This window comes from Periplaneta americana, chromosome 1, assembly GCF_040183065.1.
Source record: "Periplaneta americana isolate PAMFEO1 chromosome 1, P.americana_PAMFEO1_priV1, whole genome shotgun sequence".
NCBI classification, from domain to species: domain Eukaryota; kingdom Metazoa; phylum Arthropoda; class Insecta; order Blattodea; family Blattidae; genus Periplaneta; species Periplaneta americana.
In genome coordinates, this window is record NC_091117.1 from 101,760,014 (window position 1) to 101,786,340 (window position 26,327).

Below are 26,327 nucleotides of genomic sequence, written 5' to 3' on the forward strand. Positions count from 1 at the left end.
TCCATTTCTTGGTTTGAGTTGCACAATGGGCAGTTAGGGGACTGATATATTCCAATTCTATGCAGGTGTTTGGCCAAACAATCATGGCCTGTTGCCAATCTAAATGCAGCTATAGACGATTTTCGTGGTAAATAGATATATATATATATATATATATATATATATATATATATATATATATATATATATATATATATTACTAATACCGGTATCTTTATTTTTCAGATCTTAGAAGTTCAATTCGTCTGTTCTTTTTTTTTTTTTTTTTTCCCCCGTTTCGTGAATTCTTTAAATTTTTATCTCGTTTTTACTTTATCAGTTGACCATTGAAAATGTACTGTTATAAAATGAATTACAAAATTACGACACTTCTGTCATTTATAGCATATTCCTATAGTTCTTTGCATGCAGTGATGTACCTAACTATGTTGTAGATATATTACGAAACTCGCTGTTATTCCTCTATGCTTTTAAATGTAGTTTAATCCGTGAACACACACACACACACACACATATATATATATCGATGGCTCAGAACGAGACTATTACAACTCAAAAATAGAGATTTTTCAGTAGAGCCATTTAAAGTTTTCCATTGTAGATGGTAAATCAGAGAATCATGGCACAACAATGAAAATTGGTAGGCCTATATATACCGGTAATCATTAATGTTATAGAAGTTTATTGAAATATTAATTTTGTCGTTATTTATTTTATGTAACTTGTATGTGACATTTTTTTGAGTTGCAACAGTTTCGCATTAAAATATTGTGACAAAATTTCTCAGATATAACTGTATTCCATAATGTATTATGACTTGCAACAGGTTTTTCCTTACATCACTCTGTAATAAATCTAGATAATATAATGGAAAAATATGTCAACTGTAGATTTAGAAACACAAAATGATATTGGTTGATATCGGGATGACTACAACAATAAAATTAATAAAACACACCAACCAGGATGACTACAACAATAATAAGAAATAAATTGCGTCATGTAGCCTAGTTGCCTCATGAGTGATGCCTTACTGGTGTAACTTAGGCCTGTGAGGTTCAAACCTGTCTTCGGACAGTCGACTAAACATCAACATGTAGTGAGAAAAAACATGTTTGGTTGTTATTCAAATGTAGTATTATTTTCTTCAACACCATTGGAAACTTCCAAACTTTTACACAGAGCAAGCAAATTTTCCCCCCACATCTATCCCTGGAGGCGAAGAAAATACTGGCTTTCGTATTGCTAGAGAAGACTTGCGCTTCTGTCTCTGTCGACTACTTATTTTTTCGAAATCATCTTGTTCATAGGAGTGCTTATAGAAGATGGCGAAAGGATCCTGTTTTCTGACCTCCACGATTTTCATAGTAGACTAGTTTATATTATCACCATTTTTATTTCTGGAAAAATTATTTCCCATTTGTTGTGTTAAGTCTTTCAAATCTAAGATATCTGCTGTATCTAGTTCATTGACTTTGTATATATTGCCTTTTTTCTTGGGCAATGTCAGTACTGGTACCCATTGCGTTAGCAGTAATATAAGTCCTTCTTTAATAACTCTTTCCCCCCCCTCCTTCAACTGTAGAATGCATAGAGTCATTCTCATTCTAGGTATGACTTGTGACTAAAAATTTCTGTGTTATGACATTAACACAGGTTAGTTACGCAGTACAGAAATAATGAGACAATGAATTTGTTCTTGTTTTGCCCAACACAATTGTCTGAAAACAGAATTACCTGGTTTGTTACTGGTACTGTGTTGGGCAAAGAAATAAGAAATTATAGAGGCATGTGCCAATCTCTTTTGAACCTCTTTTGGCCAAGCCCTCATGCCAAAAATAACAATGGCCCTGGCTGTTTGCGATGTCATATATTGTGAGATTGTAACAGGATAGTTTCCTTTATAATATTAAGAGAAACACTCATCACAAGGTGAAGGAAGAACTGCCTGAAGATCAAAGCAGCACACAACTTTGCTTGGATCCTATTTTCTGATTCAATATCTTTAGTCTTTGTAGCCCTTCATGTTGCTTCTTCTTATATATGTCTATTATAACTTTCTTGCAGTTAATTTCTCTGTTTCTGTATTATTCTTACATGCACTACATACACAACATTAACCTTTCTTAGAGATATAAAATGAAATATTAAGTGAATTAAATACAGTACTGATGATTCACGATGATTAATGTTTCAATACTACGTCGATGGTGAAGACAAAATTAATAACATTGTTTTTAAACAATGCAGCCAGTATTGTGCTATCATTATTGTATGAACTTATCATCAGATATGCCAAATCTAAACTCGAAGCATGGATATTTTCAATGCGAAAGTATTAAAGTCAAAATGGAAGATTTTTTTAGCAACAATGTTTGCAGTTGAGAATGGAAAACTCTTACAACGCAAAATATAACACTTTCCAATTGAGAAAAAGACTAAATAGCATAACTTTAAAACTGTTATATGTGCATTCACGTCCCACTAGAAAATTTTTAGGGTTGTAACAATTTCACATAGCATAGTTCTCAATTCAAGTGTTCAAATGATGGTACCGGTAATAACTCAAAAAGTGAAGTTTTTTAGTTGTCTCGTGAGCCATCGATATATATAAATATCGGATTGGCCAGTCTCATGTTATGAAATGGCAACATAAAATGAGAACAATTACCAGAGTCTCCACTGTCGAAAAAGACATTTCTTGGTACATGACCATTAGATGGAAGTATAGTCGCTCCATGCAATTCCATAAAGGTTATAACATGACTTCTTTTGCAACCGCTAGATGGCAGCATAGTGAAATTGATAAAAGTGATTGCCTTGAAAGTCCATAAGGCTGATCAATCTGTTATATGTGATCAGGGGTTTAACATACTTTTGAAAACTGAATTAAATAACAGCACTTAGTTACTAATTAGTTGTGAAATATAAAGTTGATTGTTGATTTTACAGGTGGCAATATTGCGTCCACAAGGTACGCGACTACCCGGACATGGGACTTGGTCCAGCAATAGCTTATGCATATATGAACGACCATTTTGATCGTAACAACGTGCTTAGGGTAAGAAAATTTAGCTAACAAAATGCAATTACTGTATACTGGTACAAGATTGGCCAAAAATCACTACCCATTTCAAGATCTGAGAACTTGAAAGCAGTCATTAAAAAGACTCTTGAAAGAATTCGTTCAAATCAGGTACCGGTAGCCTACTGTGCGGAAAAGTATATTTAGGTGTCCTAGATCGTCTTCAGTGATGTATCAACGCAGAAAGAAAACAATTGATACCGGTAGTGACTTATGCTCCATTTTGTATACACTTGTCACTGTCATATGCAATTTATAACTTTCAAAATTACTCATTATCAGATTACTTTTTTCACTGTTGAGGACAAGATTGGGAATTAAATTTAATTGAAGCATTTTACATGTAATTTGCTTACAGGTACTGTAAAAAGAAACAGTTTTATATATAACGTAATAAACTAGCATTAATTTATTTTGAAAAATTAAATTTTAATAACCCAATTCATTTCATTGTAAACTATTTTAACAGTTTTTTTTTTACTAAAAATGCATGTTCAATTGAATCCAGTGATGCTTCAGAACTCCTTATATAAATTACCTCCCACATAAAATAATTATGTTTATTCTATTTTTACTTTTATTGTTATTGTTATTATTACATATTTTTATGATTATTATTACTATTATTATTAGACAACGGAATTTGAACTTGAACTCTTGTTTTCTTCTAACATACGAGCAACATTTTTCATGTGTTTCTGTGTATTACAGTGATATTCTATCGATTGTTATGTTATCTTTTTTAATGCACACATACATAACTGACACTTAATTGTTTCACCAGTATCACTACTAAAAATGTGGACACCATATTCTTGTATTAAAGAATACACCCTATGTTTTTTTTAACATCTGTCTTCGACATTATGATCACTTCACTGAACACAAATAAAGAATATGTTTACATATTTCAATATTCTCTGTTCACGTACGGAAGAGGACTGACTGAGAACGCAGAGTGGCAGTTGTTTTCAGTGTTCACGTGGTGCTCTTTGCGAACGGTACCGTGATGTACTACTTGGAATGTATGCACACCCCATGCCATAGTCTATGCGTACAGTACTTGTAAACCATAAACATGACTTTTATTTTAATTTTTTCCGCTCTCTAATTATTATTATTATTATTATTATTATTATTATTATTAAACAACTTTTGCATACATCTCAAATCTGATTAATGAACTATGTTACTATTTAGTGATGTATGCAATGGAGGGGGAAAGGCACTGGTCACCCTACCCCATTATCTTCTGGCTCATGAGTGATGCCTTATTGGTGTCACATATGAAGTTCCAACCAGCTTTGGACTGCTGACTAAACATACATATAATAATAATATTATAAGATGAGTGAGAGAAAAAGGTTTAGAAGAGATAGACTGGGAAGACAGAACAGAATGGAAGAAGAAAATAAAAGTGATATTAATTTTGGACACAAGGCAATGTATTTACATTGTGTACCTGATCTGCTGAGAATGGATACCACAAGTCTAAGGAAGAACATCGATATTATCAACAGTGTGTGTGTGTGTGTGTGTGTATCTAATGCCTACCCTCTTCACTTGTGTGATTCGGGTTCCGCATATTGTGTATAGATGGCAGAACTGTGACCCATTTTCAAGTTGCACACCACTTCGGTGGGCCATGCTATGTATGATATGTATTTGTGGAGAGTTACGTTGTGTACTAGGGTGAGTGTAAGTGTAGTGTAGGGAATGGGTGAGGATGATGATGAAGATGAGGAAGGGAGAAAGGGAAACCTCTGCCGATATGTAGCCTACTCTTGTTGAATAGCACCAAGGGGGCCGCCAATCTTAACATTCCCATCCAACAGACGAATCACTATCAACAGTGACATATGCCTTCACTTCATATGCACTGCGGAGAGATTTGGGGTTTAACCCAGGCATATTGGTGCACAATTTAGTGATCAGAAGTTATACACCACCATCTCTCCTAATCCCATGGTAGAAATTTTACATAAAAATTTCTGACTCCACCAGGAATCAAACCTGGATCGACTAGTCTGGAGGCAGAATATTATCAATAGTAACTTGGAAGGTCTACAAAAGGAAGACAATCTATTAAGAAAGTGAAATATTTAGGAGAAGAGAAGAGAAAAGGAAGAATCTAACCTTCTTTGGTGTTGAAGAGCAAGTGAAAGAACAGTCCTGGGGCACATTTGAAGTGATAGTGAATGTGTACTGGGAGTGATTTGGTATTGACATTGGAAATGGACAAGTGAAAGAAGCGTATAGAATGGGAATAATGGGCTCATTTTGATCAGACTGGCAAACTGGGTGATTAGAAAAAAAATATCATAGATAGTAAGAAAGCAATGAAAGACTCGAGTATTAGTTATAGAGGAAGATTTTGAATAGGAAGTGAAGTGAAGAAGGAAGATGTTAGTGCCGTTTATGGAAGGACATTATGCAAAATTAATTAGGGATAAATTGAAAATGAATGGAGAGTTTTTCGATGTCGAATTTTGTTTAGAAAACTTGAATGAGTCAACAAATGAAGAGAATATAAATGAAAGAAAAAGATTAGAGATAAAGAAGAGACTAAGCGGAATTGTAAATAAAAGTGCACGGAATAGAAAAGGTAAAGTTGCGGAAGACATGAGATTGCAATGGAAGGATGCCGGAGAAATCATCAATGTTAGAAAATCTCGCTCAGGTGATACAGTGCTGGCATCATCAGGGAGACGACCAGCAATGACGTCACCCCAAGGCCAAGTCAGAAGTGCGAAGTTGCAGAAAAATGGAGAAATTAGCAGAGTATCAGATGGTAATAGAAGTGGATAACTTGGAGTTGGAAGTCAGGAGGAGTGAGAGAAGAATAGTAAATCAACGAAAGAAGAGAACAGGGAAAGGAGAAATTAAATAAGTGCGGGAGTAGAAGGGGAAGTTCGGAAAGTCTTACTCGAGTTAGGAGTGTGGAACGAGGGTGCAGTAGGGAAGGAAAAACAGTACTGGTATATAATTTGAGGAAATAGTGTTTTAGTGGTATGAAATAATAGCAGGGTTAGTTATATAATGTAAAAATGGATTTGAAAAGATGCACTTTGTCAAGGTTATGAAATTGTTTTGTTTAAGATCAAGTTATAAATCAAGTGAAACCAATGTTCTAGGGTACGAGTGCTAATGTGATTGTGTTAAAACTGTTTCGATAATGAATCTAATAACAGGTTATGTTTTTCCTGAAATATATAGCCAACAAGGGTTAGGTCTTCTATAAGTAATAAGTTTAAAGGTATTTATGTTATGTACAGGGGAAATTATTTAGTTAGCTATGAGAAAGATGGGAGTAAAGTTGAATGAAAAAATTAGTATAAATAGCTATTAGTGTAGCTGAGAATAAGAGAAGTGAAGTACCGGTAGTTTAATAAAGTTTGATAAATTAGAAGGAGGGATAAGTGAAAGTGAGAGGACGTGAAAGACATAGTTAAGAGCAGGTATTAAGGTCACGATTCATTTATGTTTGAAGTTCTAAATAGTGTAAGTAAGGGAATGCTGACCCAAATACAGAAATGTGAAGGGTCAGCAGAACCGAATATATTGAGATAAATATATACAGTATCGATATATCATAGGCTGACCAGACATCCTCGATTTCCGGGGACAGTCCCTGGTTTTGAGTTGCTGTCCCTGGGGAGCAAATGTCCCTGTTTTGTCCCTGGAAATTAATTTTGTCTCCAAAAGTTTTGATTTTGTTTTAATAACATTTTACACTTGAATATTTAAGTATCATGATGAAATTCCTGTGATTTATGCACATTTCTGAACGGTTCTCAGTATGAGACAGAAGAAGCAGCGAGCACAGTATGAGATAGTCTGCACTCTTTAAGAAGAACAGCATCTTCGTCTTCATTTGCATTGCGCAGAAGCGATAGAACTCCCACAGCGTCCATTTCTAAGTAGGTAAAAAAAATGAGTTCTGTGACAAACCAACAGGTGAAAAGTGGTATGATGTTTTTCAACATTAAAAAAAAAATCCATTACATTTGAAAATCTTCTCAAAATATTGTCATGAATCATGTGTCTTTCAGTCAGTAATTCGTCAGTTGAAAGACTTTTCTCCACATTGAACTCAATCTGGACTGATGAAAAGTCAAGAAAGAAAATTGAAACATCTTTGTTACAAGTGAAAACAAACTTTCATTTCTCATGTGAAGAACTTAGTGTGAAGTTGTATAGGAATGAACAGATCCTTAAAAACATACGTTCTTCAGACAAGTACTTGTAAAATGTGTGTGTTAGAGTTCAGTGTGTACAATATTATGTGAAAGACTTCCATGCATGGGTCAGTACCACGGAAATTGAATTCTCAGTGGCTATAATTATGTATAGGAGTTACGTGTGTTTATGCATTTAGTTAAAAAAGTTAAGATACTCTATAATTTAGTGTGAAAAATTCTGTCATTGTATCTACTGTTACATGTATCTTCTGCAACATTTCAACGGGTAGTGACTAGATAAGCGTTTGTGTTTTTTTTTTTTAATTGTCGATGTCCTCTGCTGGACCATAAACAATCTGGTCAGCCTAGTATATCATCATATCATATATTATATGAAATGATTGTATTTATTTGCCTTGAACTGTTATAGGAGTTATACAAAATGTAACATAAGAGACAAGACATACTTTCTCATTTCACTTCCACATACCCTGCAATAAAAATGATTATGCTTTTTATTAGTCTCTAATGAAATTCCAAAGTACAGTAAACTGAAGAAGACAAGTAGCTACTGATATGACAGAATAACTTGACCATTAATCTCAAAACATTTTCAATATTAAAATACGGCAATTAGTTACCAAAACTCAAGCACTGGCTAATTTTGCATAAATTTCAAATTTAATTATCGTTACTAACAAAATGTAATAATAATCACATCGATAATCATTACATATTTGATCTTTCATTTTAAGTGTGTAATAATAAATATGCATACTTTTCTTTAATGGTAGACGACTTCTGTTAGCATTGTGGATTGAAAACCAGTTGAAAAAAAATTATCTTCAGTTGTGTAGCGAAACTGGAATATTTAGTAATTTATCAGCTAAGTCTGCTAGTTTCTTGTTACATCTCTTGACAAAGAACCAGAATATTTTTTAAGATTTAAGTTCGACACCTGTTTTTACAACTTCACTAAATATCCCCGCCTTTTCACTAAGTGCTGAAAACTGAAGAGGTCTTCTATGACCAGTGTTTTCAATTGGTCACGATGTTCTTCACTGTGATTCTATCCTTGATATTGTGGGTCTCAAAAAGATGTATCTTGTAATCATAGTCGTAAGATAATTTCAGAAAAATCCATAATAAATTAAGCTGCATCAGCAATATTGCTTTCTGACTTCTGGCAGTTATTTATGAATTGACTGACAGATTTATTGCCTAAGTGTAATTGTTTCTTTCACTTACGAAAGGAAATAAGGTAATCATCAAATAAAGAGATTTCACTGATGTTTCTCTGAAGTGGCAGTTTGCATTGACCTCCATCATAAGATATTCCTAACAAAACTAGTAGTTTCTTCGGCCTACTTTCCACATGGACCTGAAGAGCCATCACCTGATTTACTTGTTAGATTGGTGAAACATTGTGAATCAGGAAACACATGTTGTTCTCCAAGGAACTATTGTTGTTATTTACGGATGGCTGGAGCTTGGTTTCACACCATTAGTTCTCCTACTTCCCAGTAGAGTCCTGCTAGATCTTTTTGGTCCTTTTTCTCTGGTTTATCTCCGAAATGAATTCCTTTGGGAAGCATTTGCTATGTCTGTTGCTCATTTTTCACCACCCGAGGGGCACATGTAGCATGAGGTACCTATGCCACAGATGCGAGCAAAATTACCCCGTCCCCTCAATATCCCTCGAGGAAATAAAACAAAACCAAACAGCATCATAAAGCTGATCACACAATGCAGTGACGAAGTTATTGTCCTTACATGTATCATTATTTTATTCCTAGGACATACTGTTTAAGCTAAAATTTGGATAGAGTTTTAATGAAAGCAGTTGAAATCCCTAAACTGCGAATCGGGATTTCTTCCGAGAGGAACTAGGAGGTAGTATGGCAATTTCTCGGGCTTTCAGTTATACTTCGAGTTGGAGTTAGAGACTTCTGTACAGGCTCTGACTGCCAATATCTTTCCAGCTTATGAGAAAAGATGTCCTTTTCATCAGAGGAATAGCAACCTCAAAATACCCTGATAGACCAAGAATTTGGAGATAGATCAAGGTTCGCTATTCAATAAAGCCAGAATAACTAATCTTCAATCTGACTGGAGGCTTACAAATTGCCAGAAAGAATTTTAAATATAAGATTAAGAAATCAAAGAAGGAAGCCTGAACGATCTACTGCAGCAAGACCTCCAAAGTCCTTTCGAAAGATCCTTCTCTCAGACTAGGACTTGTATCTCTTTCACCACAACCGAAGACACATTAAATAGTAATAGTAATTTATTCACCATAAAGATTTTACAAATCATGACTTCGTCAATCTTATTAGCTATGAAAGTGTAGGCTAAATACTGGGTGATATAAAGTCCCTATCCATTTCTGTGAAAATGGCGGAAAATGACAAATATGGAGGTAAAAACGCACACACACACATTATTATTCTAATCCAACATTCCCCCTTTGCATGTCAAAGCACAACTGCCAACGTTGTGCAGTACATCAAAAACTTTAACCAATATATATGATGGGTGTAATGTTTTCTACTGCTCTTGTAATCCGATGTTTTAGATCTTCAAGGTCTTGAATCCTAATTTTGTACACCTGTGATTTGATGTATCCCCACACAAAGAAATTGAGCGGGATTATGTCCGGAGAACACAGTGCTCACATGTGTTGTGATCCTCTGCCTCTCCATCTTCCTGAAAAGATTCCAGTAATTACAAACGATGTTTGCAAAATGTGGTGGTGTCCCATCTTGTTGAAGAACAACGGTTTCAGCAATACCACCTTGCAATAAATGAGGCACCAAAAACACCTGTAACGTACAGACAACTGTTGCCTGTAATTGTTCCTCATGAAACATAAAGGGACCATAGATTTTCATCTGTGTCACACCTAACCACACATTGACTTTCGGTGTATCTCTCGTCCATATTCTGCAGTTGTGTTTGTTGACAAAGCCACAAGAATGGAATGTCGCTGAATAAGATGTGTCACATTAAATTTTGACTTTCTGAACAAGATCATAGTGCATTGCAGCATTATCTTCGGCCTCAAGTGTATGCAGGACTTAAACATGATACGCAACGTAAATGTATGTCTTCCAAACAGTGGTTGTGGAACACCAAACTTGCGACTGAGCTGCACAAGGACTTTGTTCATTGGCTTCCCAAATCTGTTGCACAAAGTCTTCAGTTACAGATGGCCTGCCTGAATGCTCTTCATCCTTAACATTTCCTGTGCGATTGAATTTGTTGATAAGCTGTCGAATAGTCACATTCATAGAGCAGATTTCCTAAATCTACGTCTGAAATCTTCTCTTACTGCATCATATGTTAGTTAGTCTTCTCGGACAAGGACGGACTATGGCTATTCTCTCTTCTATAGTGAACATTTCAAATACCAGTTTATAAAACAAAAACAAAATGGATAGGGACTTTATAATCACCCTGTTTTCATTTTCATAGGTGGCACAATTGCTTAACGATCTCCATGTTGCAACTCTGCAACTTCTCAGTGAGAACAAATGGATCGATGATGACTCAAAGCAGCAAGTTATTGAGAAAGTGCAAAGTATGTCAGTGCTGGCAGGTTTTCCAGACTGGATTGCCAATAGGTCTGTTTTGGATGAGGTTTATAAAAAGGTATGTTGGTAAGTGGATTATTACAGTGAGTATTTCTGATTTATTTTTTGACAATCTGTATTATAAAACCAGTGTTGGCTCTAGCTAAAATAGTTGGGTGAGTCCAGCTCAAATTAAATAGTAGTAGTCTTGCGTTTACAGTTAATTAGTTTTGAAATAATAAGTAAATTGAAAGCTTAAAGGAAAATCTGCCCAACAACTTCTTGAATTTGATTTGAGACTTTCAAGATGCTCACTGGGTACAGCATTTTAGATTCTAAATCTGTGCTTCAGTGGCTGATCATGATAATATCTTTAAAAAATATTGTAATATCTTTGAAAAATATTGGAGTGCAAGAGGTCAAATGACTTTATTGTCAAACGCCTGGCATTAAAAAACAACAACAACATTTTAGATTCTTTGTGCCAAACATTTTGAACATGTGCATTGGTTCTGGCAGGTAGGGGAAAAGGAAATTACTACTGGGCACTTACTCAGAACTGTTCTCCAAAACTGGATCCGTTCCACGTGAAAAATATCTCCTGCCTGTCTTCTCTGATGATGGAGCCAGTACATTGCTCTGAAATGTGGATATTCCTACATGTTGCAAAGACTCTGAAATTCACACCATAATAACTTATTGAAGTTGAATTGATTTTTTTATGTTCAGAACTAGTAATAAGTACATGATATCAATGATCACTCGTGGACTTTGTGTTTGTCTGTACAATCTACATAATATTACCTGGCTGCAGAGAGTTAGGAGTAGAGGCATGCATATATGACACTAAATGTAACTGACAGTGGGGGAATGGGGAACAGGATGTAAAGGTTAAAGTTTAACACAAATTAAACAATACAATATTGTCACTAAATATATAAAATAGGTATTTTATTAAAATACAATCATGGAACATTACTTTCATAAAATATATTTGAAAAATACTTGTTTTCAACATGTTAAAAGAAAGTTAAGGTAACATGGAATTATTATGAGGGCATGATGGAAATATTTAATTATTAAAATTATAAGAAAAATATAGTGCAGTGGTGTGAAATGAATAAAAATATAGGTGAAGCATAGCATATCTATCATTATTATTATTATTATTATTATTATTATTATTATTATTATTATTATTACTACTACTACTACTACTACTACTACTACTACTACTACTACTACTACTACTATTATACCAGCCATCGGTGTGGCTCAGTCGGTTAAGGTGCTTGTCTGCAGGTCTGAAGTTGCGCTCGGGCGTGGGTTCGATCCCCGCTTGGGCTGATTACCTGGGTGGGTTTTTTCTGAGGTTTTCTCCAACTGTAAAGTGAATGCCAGATAATCTATGGGGAATCCTCGGCCTTATCTCGCCAAATACCATCTCGCTATCACCAATCTCATCGACGCTAAATAACCTAGTAGTTGATACAGCGTCGTTAAATAACCCACTAAAAAATATATGTTATACCTCTGATTAAGGTTCTGGCTGATATGTATATCTATTATCAGGCTGTACATGTCACTTCACGATATGTGTCAGAGGAAAACAATTGTTTCTATGCATCTGAAGTCTGATTAGTGGAATATGTAGCTAATCAGCGATGTATGCATTGGAGGAGAAAGGAATTAGCCATCCTACCCCATTATCTCCTGGCCTAGTTGCCTCATGAGTGATGCCTTATTGATGTTACGTATGAGGTCCAAATCTGTCTTCGGACAGTTGATTAAACAACAACAACAACTAATATTATTATTACTGTTATTATTATTACAGTGCAGTCACATCACTCTTGATCTGAAGAACACGGAAGGGAGTAAGCCTGTAGAGCATAAGGTAACACGCGGCATTTTAGATCATTTTATTTCACTAATCTGTGTTACAGTAGTTGCTGAAAGTGGTGTCCATTAGCTTTCAGACATTTCCGACATCTTTTGATGAAATTTGAATTCTCACGCAAAAGTTCTTCTTTCGTTATCCTTCTAATTTCTGTTCTTATATTGTCTTTCAGTTCACTGATGGTATGTTCAAAAAACTGTGCATTTGCATATGATACCGCTCTGAATTTACACTATCTTAAAAAATATCGGTCCAATTAATTACTTGATTTGCTATTACGGCACACTACACATCAATTTTTTCATCATGCAGGGGAACTTTGTTAATTAATTGCGGATTTTCTGTACATTAGAATGTATTATTCTGCGAACATAGGTATATAACCACGTAAATGAAACCATGCCTCATCAGAGAAAATGATTAAATGTGGATCAACAATAGCATCAACAATGTTTTGTAAAACCCAATTACAGAAAGTCACTCGACTTTCATTTTCATATAGCTATAATTCTTCGACTAGGCCTACAGTAACTCTGTAAGGTTTCAATTTTAAAAGTTTTCATTATACATCTTGATTACACAACTTTTAACACTGTATCACTTCGGAATATGTATTATATGTCTTTCTCGTGTTGAAATTTTAGTAGTCATATGGGCTGAAGTTTTTGATATGCCTACTTTTCGTGCAACACAACGTAAAGATTGATTAGAAGAAAGTTCAAGTGATGCACCAATATCATCAAGTTTTGCTTCTACGAATTTTGAAGTTCAGCCATCCCGTTTCTCTTAATCTAATGACAAGCTTTCGAACTGTACCTCTATTTGGTGGTCGAATATTGGGAAACTTCTCTACAAATTGCCTGCACACTTGTTGGCATGAATCTGTTTTGACGTAAGTTTCGTACATAATGAAGAGTTCGCGGGAGAAACGATGAATGTCACATTTCTGTTAAGGATTGGATAATGATCTAATTGAGTCTATAACTGCAAGATGTAGTGCTGTTTCTATAGAAAATAAAGGCAAGGATTACTGTATTCGTGGTGATAATTCTCCTTTTTACCATTTTTCATAAGAACAACATTAAATTTCGCAGTGATCCATTGAATTAGATAATGACATCTACCTTAAGAAAGCTGTGACATTCATCGTTTTTCCTTCGAACTCTTCAATATATTTACTTACTGACTTTTAAGGAACCCGGAGGTTCATTGCCGCCCTCACATAAGCCCGCCATTGGTCCCTATCCTGAGAAAGATTAATCCAGTCTCTACCATCACATCCCACCTCCCTCAAATCCATTTTAATATTATCCTCCCATCAACGTCTCGGCCTCCCCAAAGGTATTTTTCCCTCCGGCCTCCCAACTAACACTCTATATGCATTTCTGGATTCGCCCATATGTGCTACATGCCCTGCCCATCTCAAACGTCTGGATTTAATGTTACTAATTATGTCAGGTGAAGAATACAATGCGTGCAGTTCTGTGTTGTGTAACTATCTCCATTCTCCTGTAACTTCATCCTCTTAGCCCCATATATTTTTCTAAGCACCTTATTCTTAAACACCCTTAACCTCTGTTCCTCTCTCAAAGTGAGAGTCCAAGTTTCATAACCATAAAGAACAACCGGTAATATAACTGTTTTATAAATTCTAACTTTCAGATTTTTTGACAGCAGACTGGATGATAAAAGCTTCTCCACCGAATAATAACAGGCATTTCCCACAATTATTCTGCGTTTAATTTCCTCCCCAATGTCATTTATATTTGTTATTGTTGCTCCAACATATTTGAATTTTTCCACCTCTTCAAAGTATAAATTTCCAATTTTTATATTTCATCTGGCCACGAGACATAATAATATACTTCGTCTTTTCGGGATTTACTTCTACACCTATCTCTTTACTTGCTTCAAGTAAAATTCCCGTATTTTCCCTAATCGTTTCTGGATTTTCTCCTAACATATTCACGTGATCTGCATAGACAAGCAGCTGATGTAACCATTCAATTTCAAATCCTCTCTGTTATCCTGGACTTTCCTAATGGCATACTCTAGAGCAAAGTTCAAAAATAAAGGTGATAGTGCATCTCCTTGCTTTAGCCCACAGTGAATTGGAAAATCATCTGACAGAAACTGACCTATACGAACTCTGCTATACGTTTCACTGAGACACATTTTAATTAATCGAACTAGTTTCTTGGGAATACCAAATTCAATAAGAATATCATATAAAACTTCTCTCTTAACCGAGTCATATGCCTTTTTGAAATCTATGAATAACTGATGCACTGTACCCTTATACTCCCATTTTTTCTCCATTATCTGTCGAATACAAAATATCTGATCAATAGTTGATCTATTACGCCTAAAACCACACTGATGATTGCCAATAATTTCAGCTACATATGGAGTTAATCTTCTCAAAAGAATATTGGAGAAAATTTTGTACGAAGTCAACAAAAGTGATATTCCTCGAAAGTTACTACAATTAGTCTTGTCCCCCTTCTTAAAGATAGGTACGATTATGGACTCCTTCCATTGTTCTGGTACAATTTTCTTTTCCCAAATAGCAAGTACAAGCTTATAAATTTCGTTAGATAATGCGCTTCCACCCTCTTATATTAATTCTGCTGGAATTTGATTGATGCCTGGAGACTTATAATTTTTCAGATTTTCTATCGCAATTTCGACTTCTGAAAGTGTGGGTTCAGGTATAAATGGCTCAGCAGTTTGTATTTCAATTTCATCCCGATCATTTCTATTTGGTCTATGTATATTTAGTAGTTGCCCAAAATAATTTTTCCATCTGTTCAAGATTGAATGGGAGTCTGCAAGCAAGTCACCATTCTCATCCTTGATCACTTTTACCCTTGCCTGATATCCATTCTTAAATTCCTTTATGCCCTTATATAAATCTCTAATATTTTTATTTTTACTATTTGTTTCTACCTCATTCAGTTTTTATTACAAGTAATATCTCTTTTTATTCCTAAGTGTACAATTTGCTTCCCATCTTTTATTGAAATAATTATCTCTATTCGCCTCAACTGGATCCTGTAAGAATTTCAATTTTGCCTGTTTCCTTCTTTCTACTACCTTGCAACAATCTTCATCAAACCACGGTTTCTTTTTCTTAGTTTCATAATAACCTATGCTCTGCTCAGCTGCAATTTTGATATTATCTCGGATATTTTCCCACATGCTATTAACATCTAACTCTTCCTCATCTTTGTCGGAACTTGCTAATATGGCAAACCTATTTGAAATTTCGACCTGATAATGTTGCTTAGTTTCCTCGTCCTTTAATTTCGGAATATTGAATCTTCTAATATTAACTTGTTGCTCTACTCGCTTGGCTACTGATAGTCTTTCTCTAAGTTCTCCAATTACCAAATAATGGTCAGAATCACAGTCTGCCCCTCTGAAGGTTCGAATGTCTACTATACTAGTAGGTATGTCTTCTTTTATCTATCAAGATGTGATCTATCTGGTTATGTGTCAATCCATCTGGAGAAGTCCAAGTATATTTATGTATATCCTTATGGGGGAATGTTGTACTTTTGATAATTAAATTTTTTGATGTCGCAGAGTTGACTAACCTAACTCCATTATCATTACTAGTTACGTGTAGGCTCTCTTTTCCAATAGTTAGTTAAAAATATCCTCCCGTCCTACTTTAGCATTGAAATCTCCCAATAAAATTTTCATGTGATATCTAGGTAACTGATCAAAAGTGTGTCCCAATTCCTCATAGAACTATCCTTTATATGGTCGTCTTTCTCTTCTGTAGGGGATTGAGCATTTATAACTACAATATTTCACCATCTACCCTTAAGTACTAAATACGATAACCTATCACTGATAAATTCGACCTTTTTTACAGCTGATTTTATTCTTTTATGGATGAAGAATCCTGTTCATAATTTGTGATTATCGTTGTCTTCCCCATAATACGACAAGTAATCTCATATTTGTGTTATGCCAGTCCCATCTAACCTAACCTCCTGTACACCCACGAAGTCTGTTCTATATCTAGCTAGTTCTTTTGCTACTAATGTTACCCATCCTGTTCTATATAGACTTGTAACATTCCAAGTACCAAATCTCATAACCTTATACATTTGCTGTGGTCGAGCCAGAGAATCAGTCCCATTCTGAGGCTTATTCAGAGGTTTCGTAACAAGCTGTTTTTTACGGTGATGGGTTGTTAGCCCTTCGCCCAACCTCAAAGCTGGAGGACTACCCCTCATCGGCTGTCCGTGACTGCTTATTCAATATATTCACAGCTACCCTCCATATCTGGAGGCCGTCTCCTCGATCCACAACCTGAGTATGCGCCATGCTATATATATATATATATATATATATATATATATATAAGTACAAACCAACGTATTTAAAAGAAGTACACAAGCACACACGTCTTCTATCAAAGGTTAGTGAAGTAAAATGATAATTGTGTGCATGTTATTAACCCATTAATGCATAGTGTCCGACAAATTGGACACAAAAGAATTTTGTTGTACAGGTTACAGTGTTCGAGTTAATATGTTTAAAATATGCTAGCTTAGTAGCTATATTGATTTTACCAGTTCTGCTTTTCAGCATGAATTTTCAGTGTTAGAGAATAGACATTGTTAAGATAGCAACCAAGCAGTACGATGTTGTGCGCAAGGGGTAATTAAATTTATAAATTAATATATTTTAAAACACTGTAATTTTTTTGATATTAGGCTTATACTATTGTTAATACTTCATTTATTGAACCACCACATAAAAATCTCCATTCTTGTTAAAAGATTTATTGTTAACGAATTTGTAAATATCAACGTCCGAAAAAACGGACACTATGCTCTGGATACAGTTACAACGGAATTTGTAATACGAATGCTGTTATGATATTTTCGTTACTATTTTTGAGCCTAAATCTGAGCGAGATATTGTAAATAATTGAAAATAAAGATAAAGTTGCGTAAGAGCAGCTCATTTATTATATTATACCACCAGATGATGGGATGGACACATACAGACAGCCACAAATCTGATGAACACGAAGCCAATCTCAATCACCTTGGCAGAAAAATGCTTATTAGTGCTTGTGAATTACAAACTGCTTGTAAGGACAGTGATGGTATTTCTGCAATATGAGGCGCGTCCGGAAAGTAAGTTTCCCTGGGGCCGTTTAGAGAAAGAAAAAATTTATTTTATAGAAAGACTTGTTAGAACAGATAAAGCAACTTTTGAGCCATTTTTCAACATATTCCCACTGGAATTCAGACATTGGTCATACCGTGGGATCAACTTTTATATGACTGTGTCGTAGAAGTTTCCCGCCTGGGCTCAGAATCAGTGTGTGGCAGCCGCCTGCACCTCTCTGACGCTGTGAAAATACCGACCAGACAGGAATTTGTTGAGGTATAAGAAAGATGGTAATCGCTCGACCTCTTACGTCTCAGTGTGTAACAGATCTTCTCCTGGGAGGTGTTTCAACATCCACCCTACAGCCCAGATCTCGCTCCCTAATCAATGCAGTTGGAATTCCCGAGCATGAAGAATATAAAGTGCCTTTTTGAGAACTACTTTATATATGTGAAATTGTTTATGCATCTCGCTGGAAAAAAAGGGATTTGCGCTGTGGGAACCTGACAGGAAAATAGAACTGAAAACAGTCCTCTCAGAATTCAAGAAACAAAGTGACAGATTCACATGACTTCAGAACCTGTAATAACGTCCTTATTGTTCGAAGGAATTATAACAGCATTGTTACAGCAGCCACTAACTTTGAAAACATGTATATGTCTACTACATCTAGATGGTGAAGTGAAAAATAATGTACAGTTCCCTTTTCTCAGTCTATACTATTTTCTTCGAACAACAAAGGAATGAGAGGAGTACATTAGATGGATCAGTAAGTGGCTTCATATAGATCCAAAATGGTCAGAAGATATGGTGGTAGCCAATATTCGCATACATCTTGGACGTCAGTGTAGTAAATGCATGGTTACTCAACAGGAAACAAAATACTGGCAAAAGTGAAGTACAGTTTACTTCTACAATTTAAGGATGTGTGGTTTTTTGGAATGAACTACTGGTTCAAAGAGAAGATGTAGTAAGTGCAAGGACAAACCGAAATTTATATGTTGCAAAAGTAAAATATGTCTTCACCATAGATGTTTCACAGAATATCATACCCAGTAGTAAATATATGGCAATTGTTACCTAAAGTAAATTAATACGTAGCAATAAGTGATTTTGAGTGATTAAAGGGATATTATTACTATAAAAAACCTAAAATAATAAAACAGCAATGTAACTGATCAGTGTGTATAGTGTCCGATTTTTTGGACGGCCTGTATTTCTCAAACAAGAAAAAAAAAGTTTTATTGCTTAATATGTGTTCAGCTGATGCTAAGGAGCAAATTTTTATGAAGAAAATTCCTTAAAATACATAATCGAACTTCATGCACTAATGCACTAATGGGTTAATTAATGAAAGTTACATGAGTGCAATACGCCAGATATTATGGATCTAAAATGTAGCGTGTTACCTCATGCTCTACAGGCTTGCTCCCGCCCGTGTTCTTTGGATCAAGCGTGATGCAACCATATTGTACTATTACTAATATAACTACTACTACTACTATTACTGTTGTTGTTGTTACTGTTATTGTCGTTATTGTTATTAGTTATTATTATCATTATCGTTGTAGTTATTATTATTATTATTATTATTATTATTATTATTATTATTATTATTATTATTACTATTATTATTATTATCATTATCGTTGTAATTATTATTATTATTATTATTATTATTATTATTATTATTATTATTTTTAATGAATTTAAATACTATTATAGTCACAATGATGCCATGGTATGAAAGAAAAATTTCATAATCTCGAGCGGGAATCGAACCTGCGACTTTTATAATAGTATTTAAATTCATTAATATGTCACATCAACGGACGTGTATACGTCACCAAACATTGTAAGATGAAGATTATTATTATTATTATTATTATTATTATTATTATTATTATTACTATTATTACTGAAATGGACTTTTGGAAGAGAGCAGCAAAGAAATCAAGAAAGGAAAATATTAGAAATCAAAGAATTACAGAAATTATGGAGGTAGAAAAGAGAGTTATTGAAGTAATTGAAGAAAGAATACCTGTACAGTACGGTATTAAAATGATTTGGACACCTGAAGAGGATGAAAAAAAACGAAGAATACCGAAGACAATACTTGTGTGGACTGTGGAGGGAAGGAGAAAAACAAGAGAACAATGGATGGATAGCATCAGAAGGAGTATGACTAGAAATCTTACTGAAAAAGATGCCGAGGATAGAGATTTGTGGAGAAGCAAAATTTCTGTGGGTGAAGGATAACTAATGTATATAGGAAAAAACCTAATTGAAATGTATTTTTGTTGTTCTTCTTCTTCTTATTATTATTATTATTATTATTATTATTATTATTATTATTATTATTCGTAAAAGTTTGTGATGGGTAAACAGAACAGTTATTAATAATATCTATGTAATTGTATTAAAAGATAGGCCTATTTAGCAGGTACATCATGATCATTTTTATCGCTGCAGTACGGTAATGAAATATTGAATTATTGACTTATCTTTTATTTTACAGCTGGACATTACAGGTTGTTAGAGGGCGTGGGAGGGGTTAAATCAATCATTACCGAAAATTAAATTCCACCCTTATTCCTTGTGAAGCAAACTTGGTGACCATCTCCTCAGAAAAATCTGGCTCTGTGTCTAATATCTTTTAACAGCTAACCAATCACATTTTGTATTATTACTAGATTGAAAATGTCTAGTGAAAGCTTTCGATGCTTGGGTTAAGTTTGGAAGGTCCTGTGTTGATCTACCATTCTTTATTGTGTCACATTTTTCAGTAAAAATCCGCACTGAAAACATTTTTTGTAAAAAATCTTTCATAATAAAAAATTACATAAATTGTTTCCCATTGCAACTAAAACACGTGTAATAAAAAATAAATTATCCCCATAATCAGTCACTAACAAACACTGTAATGTTACACTTACACGGTGACAGTTTAGAGAAGAGAGCTAGAGATTATAGCTGAGTATCACCGTGTAAACGGTTGTGAGAGCAGGTATTTCGTTGACTCTAATATCTAAATAGAGAGTCTAAATAGAGCGGCCTTGAAAACTGCTCTCGCCATGTAAACACCCTGAACAGAGAACTCGCAAATACTGTCAGCTCTCATTATAGCTACTCTAAATTAGTCAGCTAAGATGAACTTTTTCATTAACTCTCGTGACTGTTGCGTACGAGATTATACAAGCTTGCGCATAACTCTTGAAATACAGGTCTAAAGTAATAATCATGCTACGTTTGCATTGCGACAGCTCAGAGCAAAGTTCTGAAGAATCAGGAGAGATATCTAATGGAGTGTTTACATGGTGACAAAATATAGCTTCTCTAAACCCATTAGCGAGCTCTCATGAGATTTATATAACTCTAAACTCTAATGTTACTCTCCGGACCGTTTACATGGTGCAGACAGTTTAGAGTGAGAGAAAGTGTTGAGAGAGAGCATTTAGAGAAGAATAGGCTGGTCAGTGCGTTTTTATGACATAAGCATCCATCTAACTTATGAGCAGTGGTCAACAGTTGTGTAACCTGGCCGCGCATAGCACTTGCGTTACTAATATTGTTGGGTGAGTCATTATTTATTTATTCGTATAGAATACTATAATTGCACGAAGGGGGAAGTTGATAGTCTTGATAAAAAATGTGCAAATTATAGCTCAAGTCGGCACGCATGTAATTTACGTTGTATGAATCAAAGATGCATGAAAATAGTACCAATGGAAAGAGAAACTAAAAAAGTTTAGTTGTGTTAACATTGGTTCCCTACTTGATAACACAACTCATAATAGCGCATATAAACAAATTTGTTCATTGTTGAGGGGAAATGGCTGCTATAGACGACAGAAGAGCTTAATTTTTATTTGAACCAGTCGGTTATTGATGTGCAACGGAATTACCGAACAAATTTTGGTGCAGATCCGCCCAGTGGGCCTAAAATCCGTAAATGGTACACAGATTTGAAGGCACGATTCTTCGCAAGCGGTTGCAACTAAAGTTGCTGCAAGCCCTAAAACCAGAGGACAAAGTGCTACAAAGAAATTTTTGCACAAGTATGCAGACTTTACTTGAAAAGATGATGAATTTATTCATTCCGTAGTGTTTTCTAACGACGTCACTTTTCAACTTTCTGGTAAGGTTAACAGACATAACCTCAGAATCTGAAGGTCGGAAAATCCACGTACCTACGTGGAACTTGACTGTAGGCTTGATGTGTGCCATGTTACTAAGGGGGGGGGGGGCACATTGAACATCTTTAAGTCAAGAAACTAAACGTTTGGAGTTTCTCTTTTTCTATTGGTACTATTTTCATGCACCTCAGATTCATAGCACGTAAATTACATGTGTTCGAAACCGGAAAGGTCTTTTGTAGGAACCCTGCATAAAGACAATTTTCAGGCTTCCTGATGAAAGAAAGGCAACAGATGCAGCTGAAGAAGTGGTTCTTGAGAAGAAGAAAAAGAAGAAGAAGAATATGTGCTTTGTGCCCCCCAAAATTAAAGAGGAAAAAAATATTCTTGCTGCAAGGGCCAAAGTCCAATTTACCTCCAATGTTAAAAAAAAGTGTGCAGAATTTGCAATGAAAATGACTGATTGCGTTTAAGCTCTTCAAAAGAGACCGAGTGTTCAAAGAAAGAAAAACTATAATTTTTCACATAACATTGTTCATCTTCTTTCATTATATTGTGTTAATAATGGTTCTACTAATATAGTGTAATAGTTGTGCCTATTTCGTTTTGTTAAATTATAACTATATTTTTTAGATTCCGGCACAGACCCCACTGTACCAGTTACGTGATTTATTTGTAATGTACTAGGTGAGCGTTATTATTATTAATATGATGCATTATCAATAGTATTAAAGGAATATAGAAAATATTCCACATCAAGTGAATGGTGATAATTGCACAGTAATAATAATAATAATAATAATAATAATAATAATAATAAAATAATAGTGATAATGACAATAATAATAATAATAATAATAATAATAATAATAATAATAATAATATTATTATTATTATTATTATTATTATTATTATTATTATTATTATTATTATTATTATTATAAAATAATAGTGATAATGACAATAATAACAATAATAATAATAATAATAATATTATTATTATTATTATTATAGTTGGCACTTACCGGAGGTTATGGAGCTTTCGCTGTACCTCCTCCAGCAAATAAATAAGCAAGAATAAAACTCACAAAATAATTAACAACTAAAACAATGGACCTTGCTAAAAATTAAGGCCAAATTACAATAAATTAACAAAACTAAAAGCCAAATTCAGATGCCTCAACAGTCTCAGCTAGTTTTGACAATGCCTGATTTCTCAGGTTCTTATTCTTGTAATTATTGTTAAACACATTCCACAAACAATTTTCCAATTCATATGCTTCAATCAATCTTCGTCTCTTCGACACTCCATTGTTTTTGGCCGTCATTTACACTGCTTCTCTCGCGAGAGTATATGAAAAAGTTCAACTGAGTTGAATAATTTATAGTAGCTATAATGAGAGTTGAGAGCATATGCGAGTTCTCTGTCCAGGGTGTTTACACAGCGAGAGCAGTTTTCAAGGCCGCTCTATTTAGTCTCACTAATATTTAATTAGAGTCAACGAGATACTCTCAAAACTGTTTACACGGTGATATAGCTCGAACGGAACCTGGTGAATCTTGACCTTGATGGAGAAACCAGTTCTATGGGCGGTTAGGAGTGGAGAGGGTAACACTTGTTCAGTCTCGCTTGCATCTCGTCACATAACATCGGTTGGTAGTCGATCCCACACCACAATACTGTTCTCTCCCTCTAAGTTTCACCAGGTTCCGCACGAGCTATACTCAACTATAATCTCTAGCTCTCTCCTCTAAACTCATGCCGTGTAAATGTACAGACGCAATTCCGCCGCTCAGAGCGCTGTTCAGTTCTAAATATTCGTAGCAGAACACTTATTGACATTGACATTTGGGACATTATAGGACTCATCGTTGCGTAGTAAATGCTTTGTACAATATTTTATGGTCAATAGACGTAAGTTCAAAACTTCTACGTCTCAATTATATTAAAATAAATGGTTGTCATTTTTGATATGAAAATGTATTACATATTATAAACTCAGGCACTACCTTCCTGTTCAATTCATACACCATATCTTTTCGAACTTAATGAAAGAAACTTAATACATTTTACTTGAGCAATGTAGTCTACCCTTTTCATATGTTTATTTATTATTATTATTCTTCATAATTTATTATGTTAAGAACAATAAAATAATGTGTTTAGGGTACAAACCTGTTGCTAGGAAGCGTAATGTGACCCACAGCCTTTCCTTTATACTAATGGAAATCCTCATAGTTGTGTCTTTTTTGCTAATTACAGGTCCGATGTGTACGCTCCATGCAAGTTCCGGCGAGATATCCAGGGTTTTTCCCATGTAGATCTATTCCTCCTCTCAGTGGCGATTTCTCTTAAGGAGCACAGGAGCAGTGCACCACCTCTTCAAATAACACATGTTTTTAAATTTATATCAATGAGCTGCAGTAGACTATGTGAGCGACATAATTCTTTATTATAATACGGTACTATGTAAAAATAACGCTGCACGTGTACTGTTCTTGTTGACGCCTGGGACTTAGGTTTACCACTCGACACTTGCGGCACACTGTTCCATTCGAGCATGCGCAGTAGTAGAGTTTCACTGACAGGCTTTGGAGCATGGTAGGGAGCCAGTACAGTGTGCGTAGGCGGGGTTAGGAGCACTTTCAGATGTGTTCTGCAGTCGCTGTTGGCCCGTTCTATCATAAATATTGCAATGAATAGTGTGCAAAATCTTTTAAATATGTAATTTTCTGTAAGAACTTTACACGAAAAGATAAAAATAAAGAAGATGGGCAGACGTACACAGGAATTAAAATTATAAGTGACGAAGAACAGTAATAGAGAAGTGACAAAAAAATTCAACATTCGGACTTAAAAAATACAATATGTGGCTGCAATATAAAAGATGCTGTATTTTGTTTTCCTTGCTTATTGTTCGGCGGCGAACATTCATTGACAAAAACAAGTAGGCTACGTGTTATGAATTGTATTTATTTTTCTGTTTGAATTTAGGACTGTGCGTAGTAACTAAATAATTTTGATTATCGTTCTGTAGGTATGATTGATTTGAAGCACATGAATGAAAGAAATAAAAACACGATTCTTCAGCTGCACACTCAACAATAATGTTAAATTAGCAGTGTTGGGTCAAACAGACATACAGACACAATTGGATTGTTGCACTTCACAATGATAAAGTTACCAAGAACAGATATATGCGTGCGGTTTTGTTGCCTTTAAGAGGTCACGATGACGGAAACTCATCTTTAAACGCTAGTATTTTTCTGGCCTCATCAATTTTAGTTCTGAATTAGACGCACTCTTAAGGAACATTTGGAAAGAGCAACAGTGTTTAAGAGCACATCAAACACTATACAGAACGAAGTCTATCAAGCAGTGGCAGCTGATTGACTGAGGCAAGTGAGGCCGGGCCTCAGTCACTTGGCTTAACGAAAATCAAATTTTGTTTTTATGTAATATATTAGTTTTTTAATGAAGCATATATCGCTGTAGAAGCATTTGAAAACTTTGTGATGGAGATAGACCTGTTTTGCAGTAAAATTTGTTCCTGAGGCCAGGATCTCTCGTGCCGGGTCTGACTTGTGATGTATATAGATCTGTTTTGCAGTAAAATTTGTTCATGAGGCCAGGATCGCTCGTGCCGGGTCTGCTTCTGAATTTTCGTGTGTCTTCGCGGGCTTTTGAGGTTGCGCTTAAAACGTTGCAACTGAGGCACAATTCGTCTGGCCTGGTCAGGTTTCACTCCTCCCAACCATGGGCCGGCCTCAAGGGTAGAGTGGGGTGGGAATAGGGTGACTTGTCTTCCTAAATAGGCCATAAATAACAAACGTTCCAGCTCTTTGGCAGGCAGAGACCCACACTATTCTCTCCTCTTATGTCTTAGTTTATGACTTAAGTGAGGGTGTTGTACTATTGTACTTCGTAGTACAGTAGTGAATCAGGGCCAATGTTGTTATATATTTCGGGAAAATATAAACAGAAACAAATGCCAGAAATAATGCTGGTGTAGTTAATTCATTGTTAGAGTGTCCTTTTTCGAGAAGAAATAACATTGAAAGAAAGGAAGTTTTAAATAAAGAGAGAGCCGACCGAGATACCTACGACATCGCTGACAATTTTTCTGACAGATAATCTTAAAACATGAGTTTCTATTGCATCCTGGTATGGGCAACATAAATTGTTAAGTGGTAATGTGGTGCAAAATAAACTTCTCTGTTGGCCTTGTTTGTTGCTGTCAAAGGAAAAAAAAAATAAAAGAAAGGAAGGGAAATTTCAACACATAATATGGGTTGCTTCATTACACTGAAACA

General features: G+C 35.0%; 1 protein-coding gene across 5 annotated transcripts in view; it reads left to right on the plus strand.

Annotated features, from left to right (window-relative positions):
* Window positions 1-26,327, plus strand: part of LOC138698873 (neprilysin-1-like) — a 222,694-nt gene that overhangs the window by 132,978 nt on the left and 63,389 nt on the right. For all 5 annotated transcript variants that reach the window (XM_069825081.1, XM_069825079.1, XM_069825084.1 and 2 more), the window contains 2 exons: window positions 2,953-3,061; window positions 10,741-10,917. In XM_069825081.1, coding sequence (XP_069681182.1) covers window positions 2,953-3,061; window positions 10,741-10,917 — 286 coding nt within the window. The remainder of the gene's footprint in view (window positions 1-2,952; window positions 3,062-10,740; window positions 10,918-26,327) is intronic.